A 25,169-nucleotide genomic window follows, 5' to 3' on the forward strand; every position below is an offset into this window, starting at 1 on the left:
GCAAACACTAGACACTAGAGTAAAAATGCTAATCCTCTCTTACAGTAGGCCTATCACAACACTGTTCCTAAAAAGACCTATAATAATAACTTTGTCGACATAAATTACATCAACACAAATAAATTCACTTTAATCAAGCAGCACATTGTCTATGTACAGTTGCCAACAATTAAAAGTTGAAATGAAATTCACAGTTTAAAACATGATAAACAAAAATCATCATTACGTTATATACACTTAAAATGACACTGCAGTCAAGACAGTTTTTACAAGTCAGCCTAGAAAAAAACTAAAACTATTCTCGACAAGTGCAACTTATCCTGAAATCTGACTCTAAAATACATTATTCTGTCAGTAAGGCGCTACAGTATTTCCAGTGGAAATGTTCACTGAAAGATGAATCAAAACTGGCAGCAAGACTCAGCGTGTAGACATGTAATACACAAACAATTTGAAAGTCTTTTTCCAGCAATAAATCCAAACAGATGGAAGTTCATGAATTTTAAGCTCTGGTGATATTCTATATTTTTGTTAATATCAGCAAATACCATGAAAAGACCAAAACATTGAATTGATAGTTTATTTTGAGCCAATCCCACATACAGTCCACTGTCCTGCTACAGTAAATCACTTGAGCACAAAATGTGTATTAATGCGCAGCTGAAAATAGTCCCCTACAAATGCAATATTAACTCCTGTTTGAGTAATGTTTGCTAAAAAGAATAGTGCCCCACTGTTTAAGGAAACTACTGAGCGTTTTTTCCCCTCTGTTTTTAAAGATTTATGTCTTCAGTAGGAACCAATGAGAGACGGACTAACATGTTTGGTTTTGATCATTTCATGGAATTTGTTGACAATAAGAAAAATACAGAATAATGCTATCCTTATCCTTTCATGAGGAACAGTCTGACTCATTCTGCTCGTTTCCAGATGAGGCTTTAAAACAACGTTTTATGTGTGTCCAAAATCCGGATCAAATGGTCCAACAATCCTTAAAAAATATGGATCAGACGCATAAATGTGACAGACTCGATACGTTCTGAATTTAAATCTTTGCATTTAGATGGATGTACTGCTGAGTAGTGAAGCCAGGTGCAAAACGTTGCAGGAAGATGGATGAAGCACTGAGATATGCAATAACACAAAAATTGAAAGATCTCATACAGTCTTACAGCATGTGAAGAAAGACAGCTGTAGTTTAAAATGGAGGTACTGTGAGGGGAAGACCATGTTCACATGCAGGCTGCAGATATTTTTTAAGTTATACATCAGGTGTATTTCTAGCATCAGCTCATTCATTACTACAATAACCACATTACTACCCTGCATGTAAACACAGTCCCTGCATCTCATATGAGTCTCTCCATAGGTGGCGGCTGGGTGATGCTCCACATCTCCACCCGTGATCCCTCCTTCTCCTGCCGGCTGGGACTGTAGGTGCCGTGGGTGGCGCGGCGATTGAGCGTCATCACCAGGCTGACTGAGGTGAGGATGAGAACCAGCAGCAGGACCACGGACACCAGACTGACGGACAGTAAGAGGTCAGAGGTCAAACCCTCAGAGGTTAACTGGAGGGAAACAGACAGAAACATTTGGTTTAAAAATGCTCATTCACATGATACATTGTTTATTATTGTCTCTCTCAAACACTGTTCCTCTCACTCACACACTCTCACACACACTTCTCCTCTCCTCACTGCTTTACACTACACCAGGCGCTCCACACGAGCTGCCAAAGTGCTGATGGATGTGTTTCCCAGCTCAGCAGGTGGGTTGCGACCACCAGGATCCTCGAGTTGCCGCGGACTGAAACCTCCCTCCGTCTGCCTCCTCTCTCGCAGTTTGGCAACGGCCAGTGCCAGCCCCAGCATCACCACTATCGCCAAGCCAACCAGACAAGGTGCCAGCACAGCAACCACCCGCGAGCTGTATGGAGCACGCTCCGTCTGTGGAGGATCACACACACACACACACACACACACACACGGGCAAGATGCTGCCTGATGATCTCATTAGCATATATACCACCAGAAACACACTCACGCACCAAAAATAGCTCATACAGACACACGATTCTTTTCTTGCAGGAAGAAAAGCTGCTTTATATGAAGTGTTTTAATGACTTGTGAAACCTGCTAATATTCATTTTTAACTTACAGCCCTGTGGCCCTTTGATAATCACACACCGCACAAACACACAAGCAGCTTCACGACCAGCCAGAAACACAACCCTGCATGCAAACACACAGATTTCTGACCTTGCAAGTTAAACCCAGCAAATCAAGGCGAACCAAAGCTTCCAGTGCAGCCAGTGAATGACTGTTAACATTCATTAATAACCAGCAACAGAAAACGGAGCAGCAGATGCACTTACATCAGTTGTTGTGGTTGATGTGATAGTTGTGACACTCTGAGTGGCTGCTACAAGGTTACCAACAGCACAACAGCTGTAAGTATCACTCCATTATACTTCAAATTTTGGCTGACACCATCTTCTTAACTAAAGCCTCTTACAGAACTTGTCAGGTTACACAAGACTATGAAAAAATTCCAGAAGTCAGCAAACTTTACACTGAGCAATCAACATGGAAACATAATTCTTATAAGAATACAACCATCCATATCCTGAGGCAAAAAATAACTTATGCACTCATGCTCGACGCTGTAGACATTACACTTTCTTTCCCTTGCTACAGGTTCTTTGTTGACTCCTGGAAAGTGCTTACCTGTCACTGCAGCACAGTTGGCTGTCAGAGCGAGTGTGACACAAGCGAGCCGGAGCAGCCTGAAGCCAGGATCCGCCATCAGTCACCGACTGCCACACACACAGACACGGAAATGTCTAACTAACCAGTCTCTAAGGTACAAGGCAGGGCCACCCTGAAGCCTCAGCAGAGCTGCTACACACACGGAGACGGCAGCAATGCTTCCCTGCTGTCAGCACTATCAACCTGCTATCTGTGTGTGTGTGTGTGTGTGTGTGTGTGTGTGTGTGTGTGTGTTAACCTGCCCTCATACGTTTCTGTAAAGCAGACCGAACTCCTGTGAATGCCACCAGCTCTCTGCTGAAACTGCACTTCAGTGCCAGATGCTCCTTTTTTTTTTTTTGCTGGTGAAGCACATTTCTCCCTCTCTGCTTCTCTTGCTCTCTCAAAGGATGGCCACATCAGTGCCGACACTGAACAACTGCTTCCCATTTCCTCCCCCTCTCTCCTCACCATTAGGGCTACCTGTGCTTTCAAAGGGAAACACACACACACACACACACACAAACATGCACATACATGCACACACAGACTTGAAGAATATGAGATGGAAGAGAGGACACAGGTACAAGAGAGAAGTGCAACCATAGACGGTATATATGAACACTCTATGAGTGCAACTGCATATTGGCTACATGGTCAAAATGTGTGGACAGCTGAACATCCACAAGAGCGTTTGTGAGGTCGAGCACTTCTTTGTCAAAGGATAGGTTTGCCATTTTTCAAATCTGTTTTAAAAACAGGAGTCATATGAACAATAACACTGTTTTTGGCTTGTTGTTCTCATTCCTCCTGTTTATACTGGCACTGCCTAATGTGCTTCCAGTGTAAGTGATGGGGGACAACATCTACAGCCCTGGGTTAATGCAAAAGTGTTTTCAAAAGCTTATCTGAATCTAATATGAGGCTTCAAACGTCGGAGTTACACACATCAAGTGTAGGCTATATCTTCCAAAGTTACGGTCTTTTTGTCACTATCCTTTCGCTGCGGCTCAAGAGTAAAACACAAAAAGTGAATTTTATATAAGCTTTTTTATAATCTCATGTAAACTTTGAACTAATTTTCTAACAAAACGAGGAATGTAGATTTTGTCCGACATCACTTACACTAGCCCCTTTTCACACGGCCTATTTAAGGCGGGATTGTTGTGCCATTATTGCGCCTCTCTGTGCTGTGTAAAAGGTACGGACACGGAATAGGGGGACAGACTTGGTATGCCGTTAGCCGGCAGTAACAGAGCCAAATCGAAATCTTGGTAAAAAGGTACAGCCGGCATGGCGGGACTACACACACACACACACACACACACACACACACGAGACACCGACGCTGTCATTTTACACGTCACGTCAGTCACGCCTCTTTTGCTTCCAGAATGCCGGCATGCTATCTGAAATCCCACACTGGGGCTGCACCAGGGGTCATTCTAGGATCAAGCCTTTAGGGGGGCTCAGTCCCTAATTGGGGTGGCAGTAGGGAGTTGGGTTGGGAACTGGAGGGTTACTGGTTGAAGTCCCCATACGGACCAAAGTATGGTGGGGGACTGGTAGCTGGAGAGGTGCCAGTTCACCTCCTGGGGGCAAGGCACCGAACCCCCAACTGCTCGAGGCGCCTTTCCATGGGTAGCTCCCTCACTGTGACATCTCTCCATTAGTGCATGTATAGATACTGAGCATGTGTGTGTAATACAGGCCTGTGTGTAATGTGTGTAATAACAACAGAGTGAAAACATTGTAATTTCCCCTAATAAAGCGAAATCAGTCATTTCATTAGCCCGATAATCTCTGAGCTAGCTACTGAACAACAACGTCAGCTAACGGTTTTTGACACTATTAATACTATAATGGAACTAAACCTGACAAACCACCATTTGACACAATGTTCTAACATTCAGCAATTTTAGTTTACGTTTCAATTTGGGTTATAATCTGCTATGAAATTACCAACTTCTTCTCTGTCAACTATCAACGTTAAACTTCACAACCGCACTCCTGCTCTCCCTCTGACAGATTAGATAGAGACTCAGCCAAAGGCGGGAGTCTGGCACAACCACCTCCGATTGGCCAAAACTACGTTTCTGTTAACCCTTTCCTTGACTGGGTTACAGGTGCATAGCATCGGCAACAGACACACAGGATATTAAACCTGTTTCAAGCCCTTTGAACCTGTAATTGTTTGTCCTCTGTCACTAACAGACAAGTTCGCAAACTCTCACATGAAGCACTAAAATTGATTTAAAAAAAAAAAAAGGTTTTTATTATTATAATTTTTAGGGGGGCTGAGCTGAAATTTAGGGGGGCTTGAGCCTCCCTAAAAAGAGTCTAAAATCGCCCATGGGCTGCACTATGTTGGCGTTGTTTGGTTAAGAGAAAAAAGCAAAGCCGGCATAATAGCGGATCTTTACGGCAGTGTTGCGGAATCTCTGTGTAAAAGAGGCTACTGAAAGTGCATAAGAAGGGATCTTTTAGTAGCCAATATGAACAGGAGGAATAATTACAGCAAAAGCATTGTCGTGTTAAAACAGCAACGAGTCTTCCCCCAAAACAAACTCCAAACAATAAAAATTGCCTCTGTGTCCGTGCCTTTGTGTGTGTGTGTGTGTGTGTGTGTGTGTCTATGAACTTGGGCTATTCTAGGATCTACTCACACTACATCTCGTTAGGAGAGATCAAGTGTTTGGTGTCATGGTTGCCACCTGACTTCGGCCTCTGCTCCCACTGACATACACACAATGCTACACAGTTAGAAAATCAATTAAAGGATTTGTAAAGCAGTTAACCTTCAACTGAAGTTTGTCTAGGAGAAAATGGAAGAAAGAAATTGGAAAGGAAAGCAAAATGTGTGGTGACTGAAAAGACAAATTAGTTGACAGAGATGAAAAGAGGACAGAAGACAAACAATGGCTGATAAGATTGTTTTTTTTTATTTGACAACAACAAAGACAGAGACAGAGACTGAATTTAAACTGAGACAGGACATGAAGACAGAGTATAATGAAGGACAAACAAGACAAACAAGAAGTTTGTGTCATACACGGATCATCCAGCATGATGTCAGCACAGCGAGACTAAAATACACACTAAAAAAACACAGTCCATGAGGAACAGACAATGATTTAGAGCGTTATGAAATGTTGACCACAACAGCATGGTGAATGTTTATAGGTACCGTTCAGGCAGAGCTGCAGAGAATTTTAGGCTTAAAATATCTTTGCCTCACTCAGGAAGGTTTAGAGACGGAAACTTCTTCTTTGGGTACAAAACAACAAGCAGCAGTCAGTCAGTCACCGCTGTGCTCTGAACGCACATCAAGAACAAAGTGAGACATCTTGTCGTCTTCTAGCCCCTCTAGGTGCCTTTGTAACTACAACACTGTTTTTGATAGTTCACACATTCATCCGTATGGAGCTCCCAAAATCCAGTTCAGACAAGACTGACAGGATATCTTCAATGAGAAACATTATAAATAACACATATTCTATAATGTTCTTCACTGCATAAAAAAGTGCTTTATTAAATGGAGACTAACCTTCCCTTTAGACCACATGAGCTATACTGCGCAGTTCTATGCTCAAACGATTATTTGATTAATCAGTTAGTTGATCAATTGCCAACAAGTTTAATAATAGCTTGATCTTTTAAGTGATTTATGAAGCAAAAAATTCTCTTCGTTTCAAAATGAGTGTTTTTTACATTTTGGACTATTGGTCGGTCAAAACAAGCAGTTTGAATGTGTTACGTTGTGCCCTGAGAACATTTAGTAGATTAAATGTTTAGTCAAATAATCAACAATATTAATTAATTGATAATGAAAATTATCTTTAATTGCAGCCCTAAACTGTATTTTGTCTGCGTTGGTTTTGCAAGAGATTATTACCTCCGCCACAGAGGTTATGTTTCTGGTTCGGTTCGTTTGACTGTCAGCTTTGTCAGGATTATGGACAAACTAATAACCCGATTTCCATGAAACTTGGTGGAATTGTGAAGCATGGGCCAAGGTAGAACCCATTACATTTTGGAGCGGATGTGAATCATGGAGTGGATACACAACTTATTTTTCACTTTCAATACCATTGTGAGATAGGGCGTGGCCTTGGCGGAGGTCTGCGCTTTCCGAGTGCCCTTCTAGTTGCATCTGTGATCTATAGCTACTTAAATAAGTACATTTAATTGAGTAATATACTCTAAATAACTATACTGAAAAAGGTGCTTCTGATGACCAACATACTGTATTCGTTTAAGGCACAGAAACAGCTCTGTGGTATCGTACGTCAAACTAGAGAAAACCCTAATGTGTGCAGTGTGCTGTTATAAATATCTGATCCTCTGTGCTTTGTGGGAAACCACCGGTCATTCTCATCTTTTAAAATCAATCAATCACCCATACACATACATTTCTCAAACAGTCCCAAAGACAGGTGCACGCACACACACACACACACACACACACACACACACACATATTCAGTCAATGCCTCCCCAGTCCACCTCAGGCTCATCGTCCAGCCTGAGAATGAGGTAGGACAGCAGCTGGAAGAGGTTCTGCCACAGCAGCAGGGCCACATAAAAGTAAATATCGCTTACGTCCATCTGGCACGTTTCTCCAGCGTAGCTCATTTCACACACGCAGAAGAACTTGTTGATGAGGTTGCGGCAGTAGCCTCCGTTCAGACAGGGGTTGGACTTGCACTCATCCACCTCCTGCTCACACCTACACAGACACACAATTATAGTTCAGTCAGGGACACTGATGCCAAGGAAGTGACCAATTATAGCAAATAGTTGTCCAGTAGGTTCTGAGGAGGAAAAGGCTCGGCTCTTCGAGAGAGATCTCGAAGAATTTGAGCTCTGCTGGGAGAACTTACTGTAATAAACATACATAAACATTAGATCTTAGTTATGTCAAAAAAGCAAATGACGTTGGCATGCAATAGCAGAGTAAGAATATGATTGGACATTACTTGTGAGCTGAAAGCCACACAGCCAGTGATTGTAAAACATGAATGAAACAGTTTGATGCCAACTAGCTAATGCAAGTGTGACGGCAGTGTTCTGTCTGAACTTATGCTATGCTCTGCAGATAAATCAGGGGATGACAGTATATTTTAGTTCTGGATCCATTTTACTTACTTACAGGTATAATTTAATAAAATAAATATCTTTTTTTTTTTTTTCCTACCGGTGTCCAATGAAGCCAGGTGGACAGTCGCAGGACAGCTCTCGGTCAGTGCAGTTGCCTCCATTGAAGCAGGTGTAGTTTCTGTTGTCATCGCCACACACAGAAACAGGCAGTTTAGGCCGTCTGGTAAGAGACAGTCAGACATGTAAGAGGGTAAACACATGCATTGTTTGTGTTTAATGTAAAGCTGTGGTATCTGAGGTATCGAGATGTTCAGCAGGTCATGTGCAGTAGAGTTTGACGTCTTTACGTCTGCCGGAAGCAGAAGTATCAGCCAGACAGGAGCTGCATTGTTCGACTTCCTGTAGTTCCCCACAGGGGAGACAAAGAGGCTTAGGAGGGGACCAGGATAATAAGATTAAAGACCTCTGGCAACTATTCACCAGCAGGAGGTCAAATCACAGTGTATAGGAATAAAAAAAAGCCAAGCCTTTTTCTTTGGCCTATAACCTTCTGTTTGCCTGAAGCACAGGAGCTCTCTTCCAAAACGTTATTTATTGGCAACTTGAGATTCACCCCTCAATGGTTACAAAATACAGGCTTTTTTTGTTTGTTTGGAAAGTGTACAATTTGTGTAGGTGAAGCTTTAATTTAGATGCCAGGAATCATTTTTGAACTACAGCTCTCATTTTGAAACAGTGGGTATCTCATTTTAAGACAAACAATGTCACAGGGAGCGTTAATATTAGCTTTGCTTGGCATTTTGTTGCACACAGTTGAACAAAAAAACTGGAGACATCGTACATGACATTTGGGAGACAAATATCTAACAGGAAACAAATAGCGAACACCTGAGAAATAGAAAACTTACACATTTCTGACAACAAGGTACCACGGAATTTCTTCAACACGTTCACTGGAGAGAAACAGAAAGAAAGACAGGGAAAGGGGGTAGAAAGAGACACAAACAAGAAACAAAAAGAAGTCATTTTGATGAAAACTTTACAGCGTAGACGTTCCCGGTAAAGGGAGATGTGCAGCTTGTCTTAGCGAAACACTTGCAAAGGTTCTCCTTGTGCAAAAGAGGCAAAATGCAAGAGGCTGTGTGTTTACAGGATAAATGCTCGGAGGCGTTCCCCTGCTGGTTCTCCGAGGCAAACGGTAGATGACAGAGGAAACGGTAGAGGAAAGAAACTGGCGCTGAACCAGAGAGCCTTGTTTAGTGAGACACCACAGCAGACTGAGGCCTTTTCTGGCTGACACTAGAATAGAAATGCAGCATCTGAGGCGCTCACTGCAGGCATGGTTGAAATGCTGAACAAAGGCAGCGATGTGGAGACATTTACATTGAAAGAATATGTGTTACGGTGCGGCCCTTGTGTGTGCAATTTGGAGCATTTATTTCTGTATTTTGTGTAGGTTAACTAACTAAGCTCTCAAAACTAATCATAGAAAAACAAAGTCAATTTCCGGAGCATGAAATATTTATTATGACATAGTTTTCTCTTCTGCTGTTGGTCTATGTTTTCCACAACTCACCAGAAAGTGACTACTACACTATTTTATTCTATATTGTCCTGCTTTTCTGTTTTTCCAGCAAACACCTGCACTTACTTGCAAAGGGGTCCAGTGAAGTTCTCAGGGCAGAGGCAGGCGTACCTGTCCGGCCCATGCAGACAGGTGCCTCCATGGGCACACAGGTGGTTTTCACACATATCCACCTCCTCGTCACAGTCCACACCCGCATACCCAAATTCACAGGTGCAGTCGTAGGTCAGCCCATTCACGCTGCAGTTGCCGTGAACGCAGGGGCTGGAAGCGCAGGTGTCAGTGAAGAAGTTGCAGCGTCTCCCGGCCCAGCCTGCGGCACAGCTGCAGTTGTAGTTGTTGAACAGGTCCTGGCACTCCCCTCCGTTCAGGCAGGGGTTGGGCTCACACACGGGGGCCCCGCTGCAGCCAAGGAGCGGTGGTTGCAGTGATGTCTGAATGAATTGCTCCTCCTGCACACGTGGGAGGTTCACATCAGAGGAGCTGGAGTATGGCAGGGCAATGCCACCCAGCTCTACTGTGCCCAGGCATCCAGTCAGGGACCACCCAGCATCCGGGGCAAGGCCCCCTACAAAGATGTCCACCCCCTGCCTGAGGAAGTTCAGGTTGCCTCCTTGGCTCCTGGAAGTGATGGCTTCCTCTATTTCCTCATCCAGCACCAAAGTCCACCGGGAGGTTTGTGCCCATGGCACTGCCATGAACAGGTGGATGCTGTGCCACTCACCATCACTAACACTCGTCCTGCTGCTGATACTGACCGTAGACACACCCTGTTCTCCCTCCTCCTCCTCTTCTCTGTTGTCTCCAGTGGTGCTCTGAAGCTCCATGAAGACGAAACCACCCTGCACAGAGAGTGTGACTAATTCTGAGCCCTTCTCTGCGTGGAGTATAGCTGTGTTACGCTTTCGTGTGCGTAGGTTTAGGGAGAGGTTAGTTAGATTGCGGGATATGTGGCCATTTCCCCGGTAGGACAACACAGTGCTGTCATTCAGGAAAGTTGCATTGGAATAGCCTAGGAGATTAGAGAAAATATTTGTTGTGTTTACATATTTACACACTCACTTCGTTGCACCATTAAAACTCCTTTGTCAGTTGGCTTCTTGTTTTTGATTATGTACTGGCTTTATGCATGAGAATACATCAAGGCAATTAGGCAAGAGCACTGATTTTTTTACCTTAATTTACCTGTTTGATAACACAACTATCCTTTTAGGCAATATGGTCATCTGTCAGAAATGTTCCTAAGGAGCAAGTAAACATGGGGTGGCTTGCAGGACAGACGTGCAACATGGCAAATCATCGCTAATCCCAGCAAAAAAAGGATAAGCTGACCTCAGCCCAATCCTGCTTTACAGAGCACACAGAGAATACTGTGTGGCGGATTAAGGCTAGTTTATGACCAAGCATTCACTTGGTTACATGTTGGCCAATTAACTCAACAATGTCCAATTCCACAAACAAGGTCAAAGATTAGGTAACATACATATAATGTAAGTCTAAGAGGTACACAACTCTGTGTCTGGGTTTAAGGGCTTTTATATGACTTAGAAATTATGTCAAGAAGGCAACAAACCTCACTAATGACACGGAACAAAAGTGAAGTCATTGTTAGGTTGCTTTTGGGAGATTCAACCTCGCTAATGCTGTTAAATATTAGCATGCCGTGACAGGACATGGTAGTGTAATAACAAATACAATTAAACCTTTAAATTTAACTTTCAGATTATGATTTTTACATTGCATTTTATAACATGACATATAGTTAATATTAAATGTATTATTGTTACTGTATCATTATACAATGATTAAGTATTTTGATTAAGTATTGTCACATAATACTGCTGCTACTAATCTATGGAATGAACAACTTTAACATTTTTAACCCTTACACAAGGATATTTATTACATGTTATTACATGATCTGACAGTTATTACACAATCAGGTGCTAGACCATTTTCTAAACTCTGATTAAAGGTTTCTCATAACCAGAGCTGTTGACTTGGACTTAAGTCTGATTCAGGTTTTGAAATGGTAAAATCTCAGAATCACGACAAACTAAAACTGAATAAGACAGCGTCAAGCAGCCCTTGAATCGCAGGACGCGCTTCATTATTTTTTTAGTCCTATGCACTCACTGAAAAGACTTGGTCTATCTTGGTCTGGGGCTATGACATTTTTATTATGGGAGATGTTCAAATGCTCATTTTAATGCTATCTTTGGTCCGAACATGACGACTTTCAGCTTGACCTTCAATTTGCCTATAAAGATATGTGACTTAACTTAACTGCACGTGTCTTAAAATAAAACGACTTAAAACACCTCTGCTTGTAACTGTTGAAATCTTGGACGTCACTTACATTCATATCCCTGGTTCAGCATCTTGCACTCTGAGTCTGTGGGGCAAGGTGACAGCTCGCACCACCTGACCTCTTCACAGCGCCGCCCTGCTGTCTTTGGAGGGCAGGTGCAGGTGAAGTCATCCCACATGGAGTAGCACATCCCACCATTTAGACAAGGGTTTGTCTGAGGATGAGACAGTGATACATGGGCTTACTTTTACCACTACATATGAGATATAACTATACTGTATGTGAATGCTTTCATGGGCATGAGTGAGGTCTCATTTTAAGCAGAATTTTAAGTTTTAATCCATTTCTGCGCACCCTAAACTACAGTACTTCATACTAAAGAACGACACTGTCAATAAAGGCTGAAAATATAAGGTTAACCAATATCATTGAAAGGAAACTTTATACTCACACTGCAGGTATTGTCCCCAGTGCATCCAGCAGTCACATTTTCCATGAGCTCCAGAGGAAAAGATCTCACTGAGGTGTCCAACCCAAAGAACTGCAGCCGCCTGTCGTTGATCCTCAGGTCCTGAATACAGCCTTTAAAATATCCACCAAACACTGAAGTCATCCAACTCTCCAACATACCTCCCACATACACAGTGTCTCCTGCTTGGACATTGACTGCCCTGACTTCCACATCGCCCTGTTTCTGAGCTGCTACATACAGCGCCATACGATCGTCCGCCACCTCTACTCTCACAAAGTGGACTTCCCCGTCATCAATCGCACTCTCCGCTTTCAGGCTCTCAAAGTTATTGAGCTGAACTGTGACCTTGCCATCCTCCAGCCACATGTGCAGGTACTGGCTGCTGCTGTTGGCTAACACCAGGAGGAGTCCATAGTGCCTCCGTGTACGCAGGAAGAGGGAGATGGAGAGGTTGTGACCCAGATCATTGGTGACAATAAAAGCTGCGTAACTCTGAGAGTCCTCATTCCCAAAGCGTGTGGTCACATGTTCTGCAAAAACGGGGAAACAATGAGTAAGATATGGATGGGTTTCACTATCATAAAAACATCTTCAAATATTTCCAGCTGGGCCAGCATGCATGTTTAAAAGTGTTTTATAAGTTTGAGAATATCATGTATTTGCATTCCTTTTTTCTTTTTCTTTAAGATTATGTTTTGGGCATTTTAGGCCTTTATTTATAGGACAGCTGAAGACATGAAAGGGGAGAGAGAGAGAGAGGGGGAATGACATGAAACAAAGGGCCACAGGTTGGAGTCAAACCCGCGGCCACTGCGTCAAGGAGTAAACCTCTGTATGTGGGCGTGCGCTCTACCAGGTGAGCTACCCAGGGGGGCGTATTTGCATTCCTTAGTAGTAATATTTACTATTAAAAGAGCATTATGATAGATATCATATAGATATCATAGATTTGTGTTTTTGCAGAACTAACTAAGTGGAGGAAAAGACATTGAAGCAGTTTATGTGGAGCTCCCTAGAAGAAGGAGCACAGAAAGAGGAAATTTAAGCAGCCACCAGCCCCCATGTGCTGTATGTTCTGTGTCCACTGTCAGCACTTTCCACTGCTGGTTGGTCACTTTATAAGGCAGGCAGGACATTTAAAACACTCAAAAGCGAAAGAAAGAGGACTCACAGTGTATGACGGGCCATATAAAAACCTTATGAAAGCTCTAATGTGTATGTGTGTGGATGTTTTCGAGTGTGTAGTTGTGCGCGAGTAAATGTTTGTGATCACTAGTAATCTGCTTTGAAAGACTCAAGAGGCTATAGATATCCTCTGTGAAAAAACTGAACTATTTAAATTTTACAAGGAAGCTTTGAGTAACAATTTCAAAGTTCATTTTTTTCATTCTACTTCTTATTCTGTTTCTGATGTATCATATGAATGTCAACTACAGTATTCAACTGTCTACTGATTTTCTTGAATGCTCTGTGTATTTCCAAAATAGAATCCCTAATATCCTTAATCCAGTGCGTCAGATAAGAGGATCTCTGCCTCTGTCCTTTACTGTGACTTTTGATTGGCCTCATCCTTCCCCCCTTATCTACTGTTACACATCAGCAACTGAGGATGTTATCTAATTACCCACTTAGTAAGAATGACCTGGTACTTCTTCCTCCTCAATTAATCAGGTTATCTTCAAGCTTTGAGACTCCCAGAGTCCCATACACTATATCTGCTTTTGGTGATTACATATCCCAAAGTTTTTCTTACGTTTGTGTGTGTGTGTGTGTGTGTGTGTGTGTGTGAACCCAAATCTTCTCCCAACTTCTGTTAAAGTCTATTATTTCACAGCTGTAAACATACCCTCCTCACAGTCCTGGCCCTCATAAGGCCTCGGACATCGGCACTGGTAGCTCTGCCACAGGTTGAGACACTGTCCTTTGTTTTGGCAAGGCACGTCCAGACAGCGGTCCCTGTGGCTGCAGCCAGGGGACACATTAACAGCAGAGTCGCTCAGCCAATTCTCAGGGACGATGAGCTGCCAGTCCACAAACACATCCCGCATGCAGCCAATGAATGCTGGAAGTGGTGAGTCGTCACTGGGGCCATTTGAGTCTTGAAGCACTCCTCCAATAAAAGTGTTTTGAGGAGGCGACACCAGCTTGGCCATGGTGCTTTGGACTGGAGCCACCTTGTGGCACGACTGGTTCCCACAGCTCACAGCATCATCCAAGAGTGTCAGACTGAGCATCCAGCTTCCGAGCACAGCCTCTACAGAATGCCACTCTCCATCTGTGACATTGTGTGGAAGCTCCAGGACCTGGTTTGGGCTTTCTGCTTCAGCCCCAGCAGAAGCCTCCTTCCTCAGTGTGAGACGAAGCTGCCCTTCGTCCAGCTCTAGGCTCAGCAGCATCCCCCTGCTGTTCCGCTGGAACAACAACGCTCTGGGCAGAGCAGTCTTGAAGCTGAGGGTGATGTTGCAGGACACCACGGCATCCACCAGGGGACTCTGCAGCAGCAGGTAGCCTCTGCGCTCAAAGGAGAAGGTGGTGGGGGTATTACAGAGGGGTCCAGTGTGCCCAGGTGAGCAGTAACAGGTGTATCCGTGATTCCCATCCAACAGGAAAGGAGAGCAGGAGCCTTGGTTCTGGCATTCATGTCCCTCACAGCCCATTAGCCTCACATCACAGTTTACACCTCCATAGAGGACGCCATCGTTACTCTGTTTAAGGCAGTGGCAAATGTAGCCCCCAACATGACTCTCACACCTGCCCCCATTCTGGCAGGGATTGGGGTCACACTGGTTTATCACCTCCTGGCAGAGGGAGCCTGTTAGCAGAAGAATACAATAAAGTCACATCAAGACACAAACCCTCTTAAACGTTGTTACTACTGCCCCATTAAACTTAAAAACATGATTGCAGATGTGGCCTGTTTTTAATTATTCTGCTCACTGAGAAGTATTGTCATTATTCCTTGTTCAGTGGTCTTCTAAGCAATGGATGTCCCTGCTGCACGTTTAGTGCAAACAAGTCCAATCCATACACACGTAGTTGGGGTGACGCCTGTGAGCTACAGTAGTTCAGGCAGGCAACTCGAGCTGCACGGCTGTATACACATGTGACACGCTTTTATCCGTATCATTTACCAAACACTCCCCATCAATTTGGCGGTCTATTTAAGCTGCTCGTCAATGGCCCTGCTGCCCTACTCCCGTATTGCTGACAAGGGGAAGCTACTTTATCATCACTCCCCAATATCTCATGTAAACCCAATCTCCGGGGAGTGATGAGGTCAGAGTCTGGCTGCCAAACACAATATTCTGCTGTTATAATAAACATTTCAATCATGAGTTGTCTGACTGAACTAGATTATTATGGGGAAAGTTGTCATAATAATGGCAAGTGAGGAAATGACTGCACGTGTCCAGTTCTTTTCTCCCATTTTCCTATCAACACCTGTTCTTATGTGTATCATGGTTCCTGTTTTTCTAATTTCTTTGGTGCCATGGATACACATGCCAAGTCAAGTTAGCCCCACCTGAATCCAAACTGACAGGTATTAACCCCAGTTCTCTATGCTGGTGGTGTGTTTTTCTCTCTACACCACCCAGATACCAGGATGCCCAACAATTACTTGTACATGAATTATCCTCTACTGTCTGTCTGCTTGTTTGTGTTTGTATCCAGAAATATTTGTATGTATTGTTATGCTGTAGAGGCTATCAGCATTTAAAAATTGTACTAATTTAGAGATACATTTAAAAGCTAATACGATTGCAATGAGTAGGCACATATGGAGCAACAACTATAAGTTATACAGCACACTATAGAAAAATACTGTAACAACAGGTCTATTTGTTTTATATTGGTAGAAGAAAAGGCAAATTAATGAAATACCTATTCATTAATAATTAATTAATATTATAAAAAAAACATATTTCGATGTTACCTGTTCCAAGCAACAAAATACCCCAAATCCATGGTGCAGGTGTCCACATCATGCCGTTGCTTTTTCCCCCAGGATAGCCCCAAACGTGTCTAACTGCACCATATTAGTTTGTGTGTGTACATGCCATCCCAGTGGAGGTCTGTTCCTTGTCTACTTCTCTACAACAACGTAGGGCTGAGTGGCTCCAGTCAGGAGACCGGCAAAGCCAGATCCTGGGGATTAAACTAATGCTATTTGGCCACCTTACTGGGTCAGTGCCAGAGTGACTGGCAGCAGGTCAATTTTTAGAACAGATCTCTCAGCAGGCAACAGCTCACAGTCTTACTTACAAGTCTTGTGTAAGCAAGAAAACTAGGATTTTCTGCTTTTGCAATTAAAAAGTAAAATTTGATGTAGCATCCCTGTAACAATGCAAAGCTTCTCTTGACATCAAAGCACCAACAATTTAATGTGAATATGTAAATGTTATTAAATTGATTATCATCAATTATATGGCCTGCACATCAAATTGTCTATTCAATATCTACAAATATAACTACACATTTAACTCATTTGTAATTAATGGTGCCAATTGTCCTTCAGCCTTCTCACTTAAACATTTCACACCCAACAGCATTACAATGTCACTCAAATTAAAGCTACTACATAAAATTGTGAAGTATAGAGCATTGTGTACTATAGCATCTTTCATCTCAAATATTTTTTGTATTCCACCACTGGGGCGGGGGTTGGGGGAGGGGGGGTTTAAATCAGAAAACGCCAAACCTGACATACACACTGATGTGCTGGAATGCCCTGTGATGACCAGTAGTTTGCTTTGACTGATCAGGGCCAGGTTCAGCCCCGACAAAACGTTGCAACACGTTTTTTTAAAGTGAAACAGGGGTGCGTTGAACACCCTGCTGTGTACACAAGCGCTCTGCCTTTTTACTACCACGGTTTACAGACACGTCTCTGCTGATTGGGTATCATTGGGTATCACCTGTGACACAGCCAATAAACGAGAGACACACCCACCAAACGAGAGAAAACATAATCTCAAAGCCGTTGCACGCCATTTCACACCGTTCCGAGGAAACATGTCGTTCAACCAGGAAACCGTAGCAAAACGGTGCACACCATTTGGAGAGTGAACGTGCCTCATCATTTACCTCACCTCCTAACTACACAGTTGTACCACAACGTCAGTCTTAAAATGTCAACACAAAGACACTCCAGTCAGACAGTTCTGCCTCATTAACAGATTAATTTAGTTATGGAGTTAGTTCAGTGCCCTATGTCTGTGGTCAGTTTAGTTTGTTTTGCCTGTCCATTCTAGCAGTATGTAGCATGTCTTGTTTTTGTGTAGACTTAAGCAAAGAATTTCAGAATATTTTGCTGAAGTCTATATTACACCTGTAGTGGGTTCTCTGCACTTGGACCCAGTTAAGCAACATTACACAGTTTATTCAAAGTTATTTTGTTATTAACTGGTAATAAAATGTATGTGATTCTGGTTTACCTGTAGGTTGTTTCTGGAAACGTTAAAGATGTTGCCGTTGCATATTGAAATGTAAAATTCTGATGCATTGAGCACAAAAACAAATCTATTCACCCCCATTGTGTGGTCTCAGTGGCTGATATTTGAAATCTGAACAATGACAACACATTCCCATTAGGGAAATGGTGATTTGGGTGAACTCAGCGAACCTTTACTTCTTCAAAAGATAAGAGAGAAAAGATTGTTTTATATGTTTTGAGTAATAGCAAAACATTCCCATTTAAATGTACCTATTCACCCTGATGTTGATCCAATCAGAAACTGCTCATTCCTGTGATCAGACATCTCACTGTACACACTGTTGATTTTTAAAGTCTCTACATACTACAGCATTACTGGAAACCACATACTACTGTCTAACTGTCATTGGAGACCTGTGTAAGACATAATGAGTTAAATTTGGTTAATCAGAATAAATGACCTGTAGTTCCTAGAGGACAGCTGCAGATGTAGCCTGCAGCCTGCTGTTGGTCATAGTGTTCAGGCAGCAGAGGCTCGCTGCCATACAGAGCCTGCCACGACCTCTCAATGCAGCGGCCTCCATGCATGCAGGGGTTGCTGCCACACTCATCGATGTCGATATCACACTGGCGTCCCTCAAACCCTGGAATGAGGAAGTCAGACAGAGTGTTTCTGATGGGAATAATATGTTTTGATTGACAGCACATGTGACATCCCATGTAGATTAAGTAATAAAGTCAGAATTCTTTAAAGAAAATTTTCTCAACGCTTTAAAACCTGTAACTCAGAAATAAATTCTTTTCCCTGTTAAATGAGCGAGAAAGTGCTTCATGTACCTGGCCAGCATTCACAGCTGTAGTTACCCTGGTTGTCCTTGCAGATGGCGCTGTTGAAGCATGGTTCAGAGAGGCACGGTGGTAGTGGTGTCTCACAGAGTCTGCCAGTGAAGGCTGTGTGAGAGCAGTCACAGCTGTAGCTGAGACAATCAAGGATTTAGAAAACACACAAATGAGATTTTTTACAGTATTTCCTCCAGTCTGTGTTTACAGGTGTGACATTTAAATATAAAAGGAATTTGTGCTAAACAAAACAATTTTTCTTTTCTTCACTTGGCAAGAGCTACAATTTTTTTTTATTTTCAGCAACTGGAGCTGGGCCACTTACTTATTCACCCCATCTATACACAGAGCCCCGTTTTGGCATGGTTGCTCTTGGCACTCATCAAAGTTGATTTCGCATCGGTGTCCTTGGAAACCGGGCAGACAGGTGCAAGTGAAGCTACCGGCGTAGTCATGGCAACTGCCGCCACTGAGACATGGCTGTGATTGACACTCATCAATCTGGACCTCACAAGTGGCCCCTGTGAACATCAAAGCAGGACAGATGTCAGAGGGCGAGTGAGCCTGCTACATAGACTGAGGGCAGGGGGCAAAAATGAACAAAGCTTTCATGTGTACTGGCTGTGATCATGTGTGGATTGCTCTTTTATCTCACAGCAAGGCTTCTGCAGCTGTTTGCAATTCTAAAAACAGTACATTGTATACAATATATCTGTAAATCTGTCCCTGCACTAAAAGAAATCGTATTGTCTTCATGCAATGTTGGAGAAAGATGATTAGATGGAAGCTTAATGAGTATAAATACAACTAACAATACATGATTGTAGACTGCCTAAATGCAGTAAACCATCTGAACATTGAAATATAACACTTGAGTCACTGAATTTGTTTTGCCGATGCTATGTCATAATGCTATCAGGCTCCTTTCAGCAGATTGATCCATTGGGGTTTTGCTAGTTCATCTATTCTTTATTAAAATGAGATAAAAAGAAGATTTGAAACATAAAAGATGATTAAAAAAAAGTAAGATCCATACATGATGCAGGGCAAAAATTGTGAATAAAGGTGTGAGATTATATCCCAATAAGATATTGAATAAATCACCACATCAGATGAAGTTATGAAGTTATGAAGTTAACCTTTACTGCTCTACTAATAATCATAAATCATATTAAACTCCCACTTGGCCAGACTTATATGAAAGCAAGAGTCTACAGCCATGCTAACAGCTCTGTCACAACATGGATGACCTATGTTGACCCCATTCAACATTTCACACATTTTCTTTTAAATTAATCCAAATGATGTGGTCTCACTCTTAAGATGCTCTTGGGAGACCCAGCACCGTTCTTTCCACTCACCTGTGAACCCAGGAGAACACAGACAGGAGAAGCTGCCCACTCTGTCCACACAGGTGGCCCCATTCCTGCAGGGCTGTGAAACACACTCATTCACGTCAATCTGACAGTGAGCACCCTGAAACCCTGGCACACAGAAGCATGAGTAGCCGTCCCCGCGGATTCTACATATTGCCTTGTTTTGGCACGGGTTTGGAGAGCACTGGTCCTCTGGTGGAGGCTGCAGGTCAGGTGATGCACCTATGAACAGATCACATTTCAAAAATATTAATATCACAGAACATCACTTAGGCTGTACAGATTAACAAAACCACTATTTAAAAGTAATAATATTTTGCAATATGCTACTTCTCATATTAATTCTTTTAGTCTTGGAGCAAAGCAATGGGTTGTTACAACTAAAAATGCATTGGTGACTTCTGATAAAACGTACTCTACTTTATAACATCTGGTTTTATCTACATTACTATAAAAATGACATTATTAAGTGTTAGATTAGGAAAGTTGCTCCCTATCATCATGTCAAACTCTCCAAGAAGCTATGTGACAAAAAGAATACAGTCCAAACAATCCCTTTCAATGACTCAATTGTTCCTCTGTACTACGTAACAATTGTTTGCATCAATGTACATCAATGGAGCAGACATGCTCTTGATTGCTATTTTAGTTTGATCATGTCTGGCATGAAGCTCTTAGAATTTCTGTTTAGATTTGATTAAAACAATCTAGCAGCTGTCAGTACAAGCACTTAAATTGAAGGGCCACTCAAGGTGTCATGGCTGACTGCCATCGTGACCAATTCCACTGTTTGGCTTTAGCATTCAATCTATTTCCATGGTGACAGCATCCGAGCGAAGGCGTTGCCCTGAAGATTTTAGGCATTTACTCCTTTATTCTGTGTTTTAATCAGCAAGAAAATAATGCCACGCTGCCAGAGCTCTGGGTTTAGGTCTCATTTCAGTCAACACACGTTATACATACTAATCAGAGCAGAGATCTTCAACAGGGGGTCCTCAGAGTTACTGCAGGGGGGCCACCAAATTGGCCTAACATGAATCTAACATATTATTAGCAAATGTAAATCTTCCTATTTGTGAAATCTTTTTAAACTGATAATAGGCTTACTAGGTAGCCAACAATTATTATTTTAATAGCTTAGTATTGTATGCAAAAACGCATTATTATAGGCCCAGGTTATTTTTTTACAATTATGTATTAGGGGGCCCCTCTTTCAGTTAAGGGGTCCTTGGCTTAAAAAACATTGAAGACCCCTGCTTTAGGCTTTTATTGTAGGCCCAGTTTAATATGCAACTTAATGTTATACAATATATGTAGTAGGGGACCCCTACTCCGTCTCTCTCTCTCGCAAATATGGGGTCCTTGGCTTGAAAAATGTTGAAGACCCCTGAATTAGATGATCAGCACTTGATCCTCCCCAGAAACATCAATGAAATGCAATAATTCTTACACTGTGTATGACTTAATCATGTGTGTCTGTATGGAACTATATGTGTCTGTATTAATTGCTTTGTATTGCCAATGGGTGAACTTGGACCCTTTGGACACTGGTCCAAATAATATATAGGAACATTACTGATAGTAATGTTACTCTAAATATGATTGTAATTTATTTTTTTGCTTGATGCCCAGGATGCTTGCTCGTGACTACGGAGTGTGAGCATGCCTGCGAGCAACAGGATGCTGACTGCAGTTCACTTAATGGCAACAGACATGTATTTAAATGAACGTCTTCGAGATTACAGCTTTAATTTACTATTTTTTGTAATTAAATTTTGAACTTTTTCATGATCATGGATTTTATCACACATTTAAAAAACAATAAATACTCTTGCAATCCAAGGACTCTCATCTCATCGTAGACATCTTTCATATGCAAATAGCAGACTCCACCACTTTTATGACTTCCCTCATAAAAGTAGACATTTGTTAATTAGGCTAGCTTTATAAACTAACTGATGGTGTTGATTTCTAGGAAATAGGCTATTTCAAACCTCAACATGTCTAGAACTATGATTAAAATGGTATGTTTTATGGGAGCACCAACTCAGGCAATGGAATGTGCAGTATTTATAGAATAGTATTTTCTATAATCTTGACAGCTAATTTCTCAAATCTCGAAACAACTGCATTTTAAGGTACGTTTAGGCAAATGTCTTTAACTTCTTAAACCCCTTAAACATCAATAATATAGAAAATATAATAATAATTCTGCATTTCCAACACTTCACTGATGCTTTTTCAAACTAAGAAAAAACTTCAAACTCATTATGTAATTTTTCATGGGTGCAGATGCTTACATTCGGTTAAAATATTCTAGATAACTTGAGTTCTGAGTTCCAAGAGTTGGTCAAGCAAGATTTAATAGGTTAAACAGTTTCACTGTGACCTGAAAACCAAAACAGTTTGAGAACCTCAATCCTATGATGATGCATTGCTTATTTTCTCACTCTTCCTAACTCTCAAATCATATCTCATGTCTAACTTGAGATTTGCCCCCTTTCGCGTATACACATGCAAGAAAACATCAAAGACAAATAGCTACCGTGAGGCATCTCAAAATTGTCATACTTCAGGCAGAACAAATGGGACCAGCTCAGAGGCAACGATCCTCATAATCCATGGAATGTGCATGAGGGGCCACAGAGGCATGATGCCACAAAAAGGAGGCTTCAAATCAGCTGAACAAGCGTTGCCTCTATTAGATGATAATCACACTGCGCCACATTTCTTAAAGCCTTGAAAGTGTGTATTGCATGATTGGTTCAACATCATTATGAAGCTGGGGGCCACAAATGTAGCCACAGTGATATGAACAGAGATATTCCAATAATATTATATGATAATCACGCAAAGTAATCATGCATCAAGAGCGCAATCAGGCTGAGTGCAGACTAAAAAGATGTAGAAGAGTGCAATTACACTTGGTGCTCCATCTTCACCAACTCAGGCACCAATCTTCTGTCATTGGTGGAGGTCAATCAATTTTACAGACAGTTGGCAGGGTTCTCTACGAGCAGCTTATACATGTCTAGACTTTGACTTGGAGGTATGGGCGAAGTGTCCTGGGGGTGTGATGGAGATCATAGTGATGCTCGGACCATATGCCTATATTAGCTCTCATTACAACAAGGATCAGCCAGTAAATTCAGACCAGATTAGAGGCATGTTGCATCAGTGTATATATATGTTATGTCTACAAAAACACAGACTCTTATAACCATGGAGAAAGAAACTGCCAATGACTAACCATGCATTTTTTAGGAAGCCATGACAGGTGGTGTGTGTTTGCTCTTTACTGAATCCACTGGTCTTTTAGTATTCCCCTGAGGCAGAGTTCAGAGGATTCAGAGCCAGGCCTGTTGTCTATATTTGAGACGTTTGTGACACAGCTCCAGCCAACCTCACATCCCCTCCCACAACATGTAAGCTTTTCATATGTAAATTGCTTCTAAGGGTCTTTTGTGTGGTCCTATCTGGATGCCCTTAAATAGCACATGTGGGTCACCTGACAGATGCATGTTGCTGGTGTATCTGTCTGTTTGTTTCAGTGGTGATAAGAAGACATGTTATTGTTGGGTGTCTTGTAGAGCCACAGAGACATAAAGTGCCTCCCCCTTGTCCCATCACTTAACCGCACACTCCCAACCCCCCCAATCCTCACACCCCCTCATCGGTCACTACGCTGCCCCCGATTGTTAGATTTCTTTTTGTCTTTTTGTCTTTTTGAGATCACCACGATGTCAACTCTCACAGTCTTAATTGATATTCCAAGCATGGACTGGTTAAAATGCAAGCCAATTACTCAACTTCAACAAGAGAACACAGAAGCTGGTATTAATTTGTACACTGTTCGGAGTTTTAATAAAACAATAACATGTTTTGAAATAGTAGTGTTGTAGGCTACTTCAAAACATGTTCAGGCATGAGACAACAAGGCATCCTGGGAAATGATGGGATGCAACACCTCTCAACAACAACAACAACACAACACTCAGTCTAGTTTTGCAGGTGTTAAAATGCAAAAAAAAAAACTCTATGAAACTACTTCTACAAATACTAATTAGTGAACTAGGAGAATGTATGATGATTATACAGCAAGCCTACAGCATCACAACAAATAAGTATGGTAAACAATAACTGAAAACTGAAACTCAGCCCGTGAGAAGAAGTCACTTACCATCTATCACAAACAGTGATGAGATGAGAATTGTGCATGCAAGTAATTCAAAATGATTATAGCGAATTAAATCCATAATCGTGACAGGAAATCATCCTGATCGTTGTGTTGAAGTCTTGTCATACACGGATCGCTCTGCTCCTGCATGCCTGCTGCGACTCATCTGTTGTCAACTCCAGATCCACTTGATATACACTTCTCTTCTTGATGGAGCACCATCGAGAGCCTCCATCACGCATGAAATAATAAAAAGACCACAGAGTGGCGTTCAAAAGGCTATACACACACCCTCCCGTGCAGAGCCAGACAGTGACGGATACATGGGAGGGAGTTACAGCAATTTTACTGCATGGACAGAATAACAGGAATAACATTTAGCCTAAATATCACAGAAATGGGTTTAGATACTTAGAATAGAAAACAAAAAACAAACAAATTAAACATCTTTTAATATCCGAATATCATGTTATTGGTTAGCCTAATAATAGCCTATTGATATCAAAAATCAATTGATCCATTTTTGAGAAGTAGCCTAATGGAAAATAGAAATGGGAGTGAATTAAAGAATTCCAAAAAAGTTATTTTCAGAATCATTGATTACAATTTAATTATTGATTTGATTTAAAGAAGCTAATTCTTAAAAAAAAAAAAAAAAAAAAAAAAAAGATAGATAAAAATGTATTTAGACGGTTGAAATCAAGCATTTTAATGGGGGATTTATTTTAGATATCAAAAACTTAATTGTTGAAGTATTACTTATTTGAATGATTAAATGCTAAAATCTCGAACATGATTTAATATGCTGCGTTCCAGACACAATTTTTAGCCCGTAAGTTACGACTTCAAGTCACGACTCACAACTTGGTAACGTTCCAGGCAAAGTCACCACAAACCCTTCTAGCTAGCATTAGCGTTAGCTAGGGGCTACCTACCGTTGACGTTAGCTCGCGCTAGCTGATATTAGCGATTTCTAGTCGGCAACATATTTTGGGCTTAATTTAATAAACATAACCTGTAGTAGTACACAATCGTATGTGTATTGTTTTGATTACACTGCGTGGAATTACTTTACGTTTCCTATTTATGTCTATTTCTCACAGTTAATCACCGGCATCTGTACAGCA

General features: G+C 41.8%; 1 protein-coding gene across 4 annotated transcripts; it reads right to left on the reverse strand.

The window, feature by feature from the left end:
• Nucleotides 1-104: 104 nt before the first annotated feature.
• Nucleotides 105-24,261, reverse strand: crb1 (crumbs cell polarity complex component 1). 4 transcript variants are annotated; one of them, XM_036007685.1, is made up of 14 exons: nt 24,046-24,261; nt 19,851-20,087; nt 18,815-19,010; nt 18,487-18,626; nt 18,111-18,293; nt 14,062-15,027; nt 12,195-12,745; nt 11,792-11,957; nt 9,499-10,444; nt 8,756-8,800; nt 7,945-8,067; nt 7,350-7,476; nt 1,706-1,946; nt 105-1,568 (listed from the first exon to the last, which is right to left on the reverse strand). In XM_036007685.1, the coding sequence occupies exons 1-13, from the start codon at nt 24,119-24,121 to the stop codon at nt 1,707-1,709; spliced, it is 3,996 nt and encodes a 1,331-aa protein (XP_035863578.1). In that variant the 5' UTR covers nt 24,122-24,261; the 3' UTR covers nt 105-1,568; nt 1,706. The 4 variants fall into 4 exon arrangements, with proteins under 4 accessions (XP_035863578.1, XP_035863576.1, XP_035863577.1 ...); XM_036007683.1 differs by having other exon boundaries at nt 1,683-1,946; XM_036007684.1 differs by having other exon boundaries at nt 1,667-1,946.
• Nucleotides 24,262-25,169: the final 908 nt, after the last annotated feature.

This window comes from Sander lucioperca, chromosome 11 (genome assembly GCF_008315115.2).
Source record: "Sander lucioperca isolate FBNREF2018 chromosome 11, SLUC_FBN_1.2, whole genome shotgun sequence".
Taxonomy (NCBI): domain Eukaryota; kingdom Metazoa; phylum Chordata; class Actinopteri; order Perciformes; family Percidae; genus Sander; species Sander lucioperca.

Bases quoted from the DNA above. Each gene is read 5' to 3' on its own strand.
- crb1 (XM_036007685.1), bottom strand. From the start codon at position 24,121: ATGGATTTAATTCGCTATAATCATTTTGAATTACTTGCATGCACAATT. The intron at 20,088-24,045 runs GTAAGTGACTTC...ATCTGTTCATAG, and splicing joins ATCACTGTTTGTGATAGATG to GTGCATCACCTGACCTGCAG. The intron at 18,294-18,486 runs GTACATGAAGCA...TCCTCATTCCAG, and splicing joins CAGCTGTGAATGCTGGCCAG to GGTTTGAGGGACGCCAGTGT.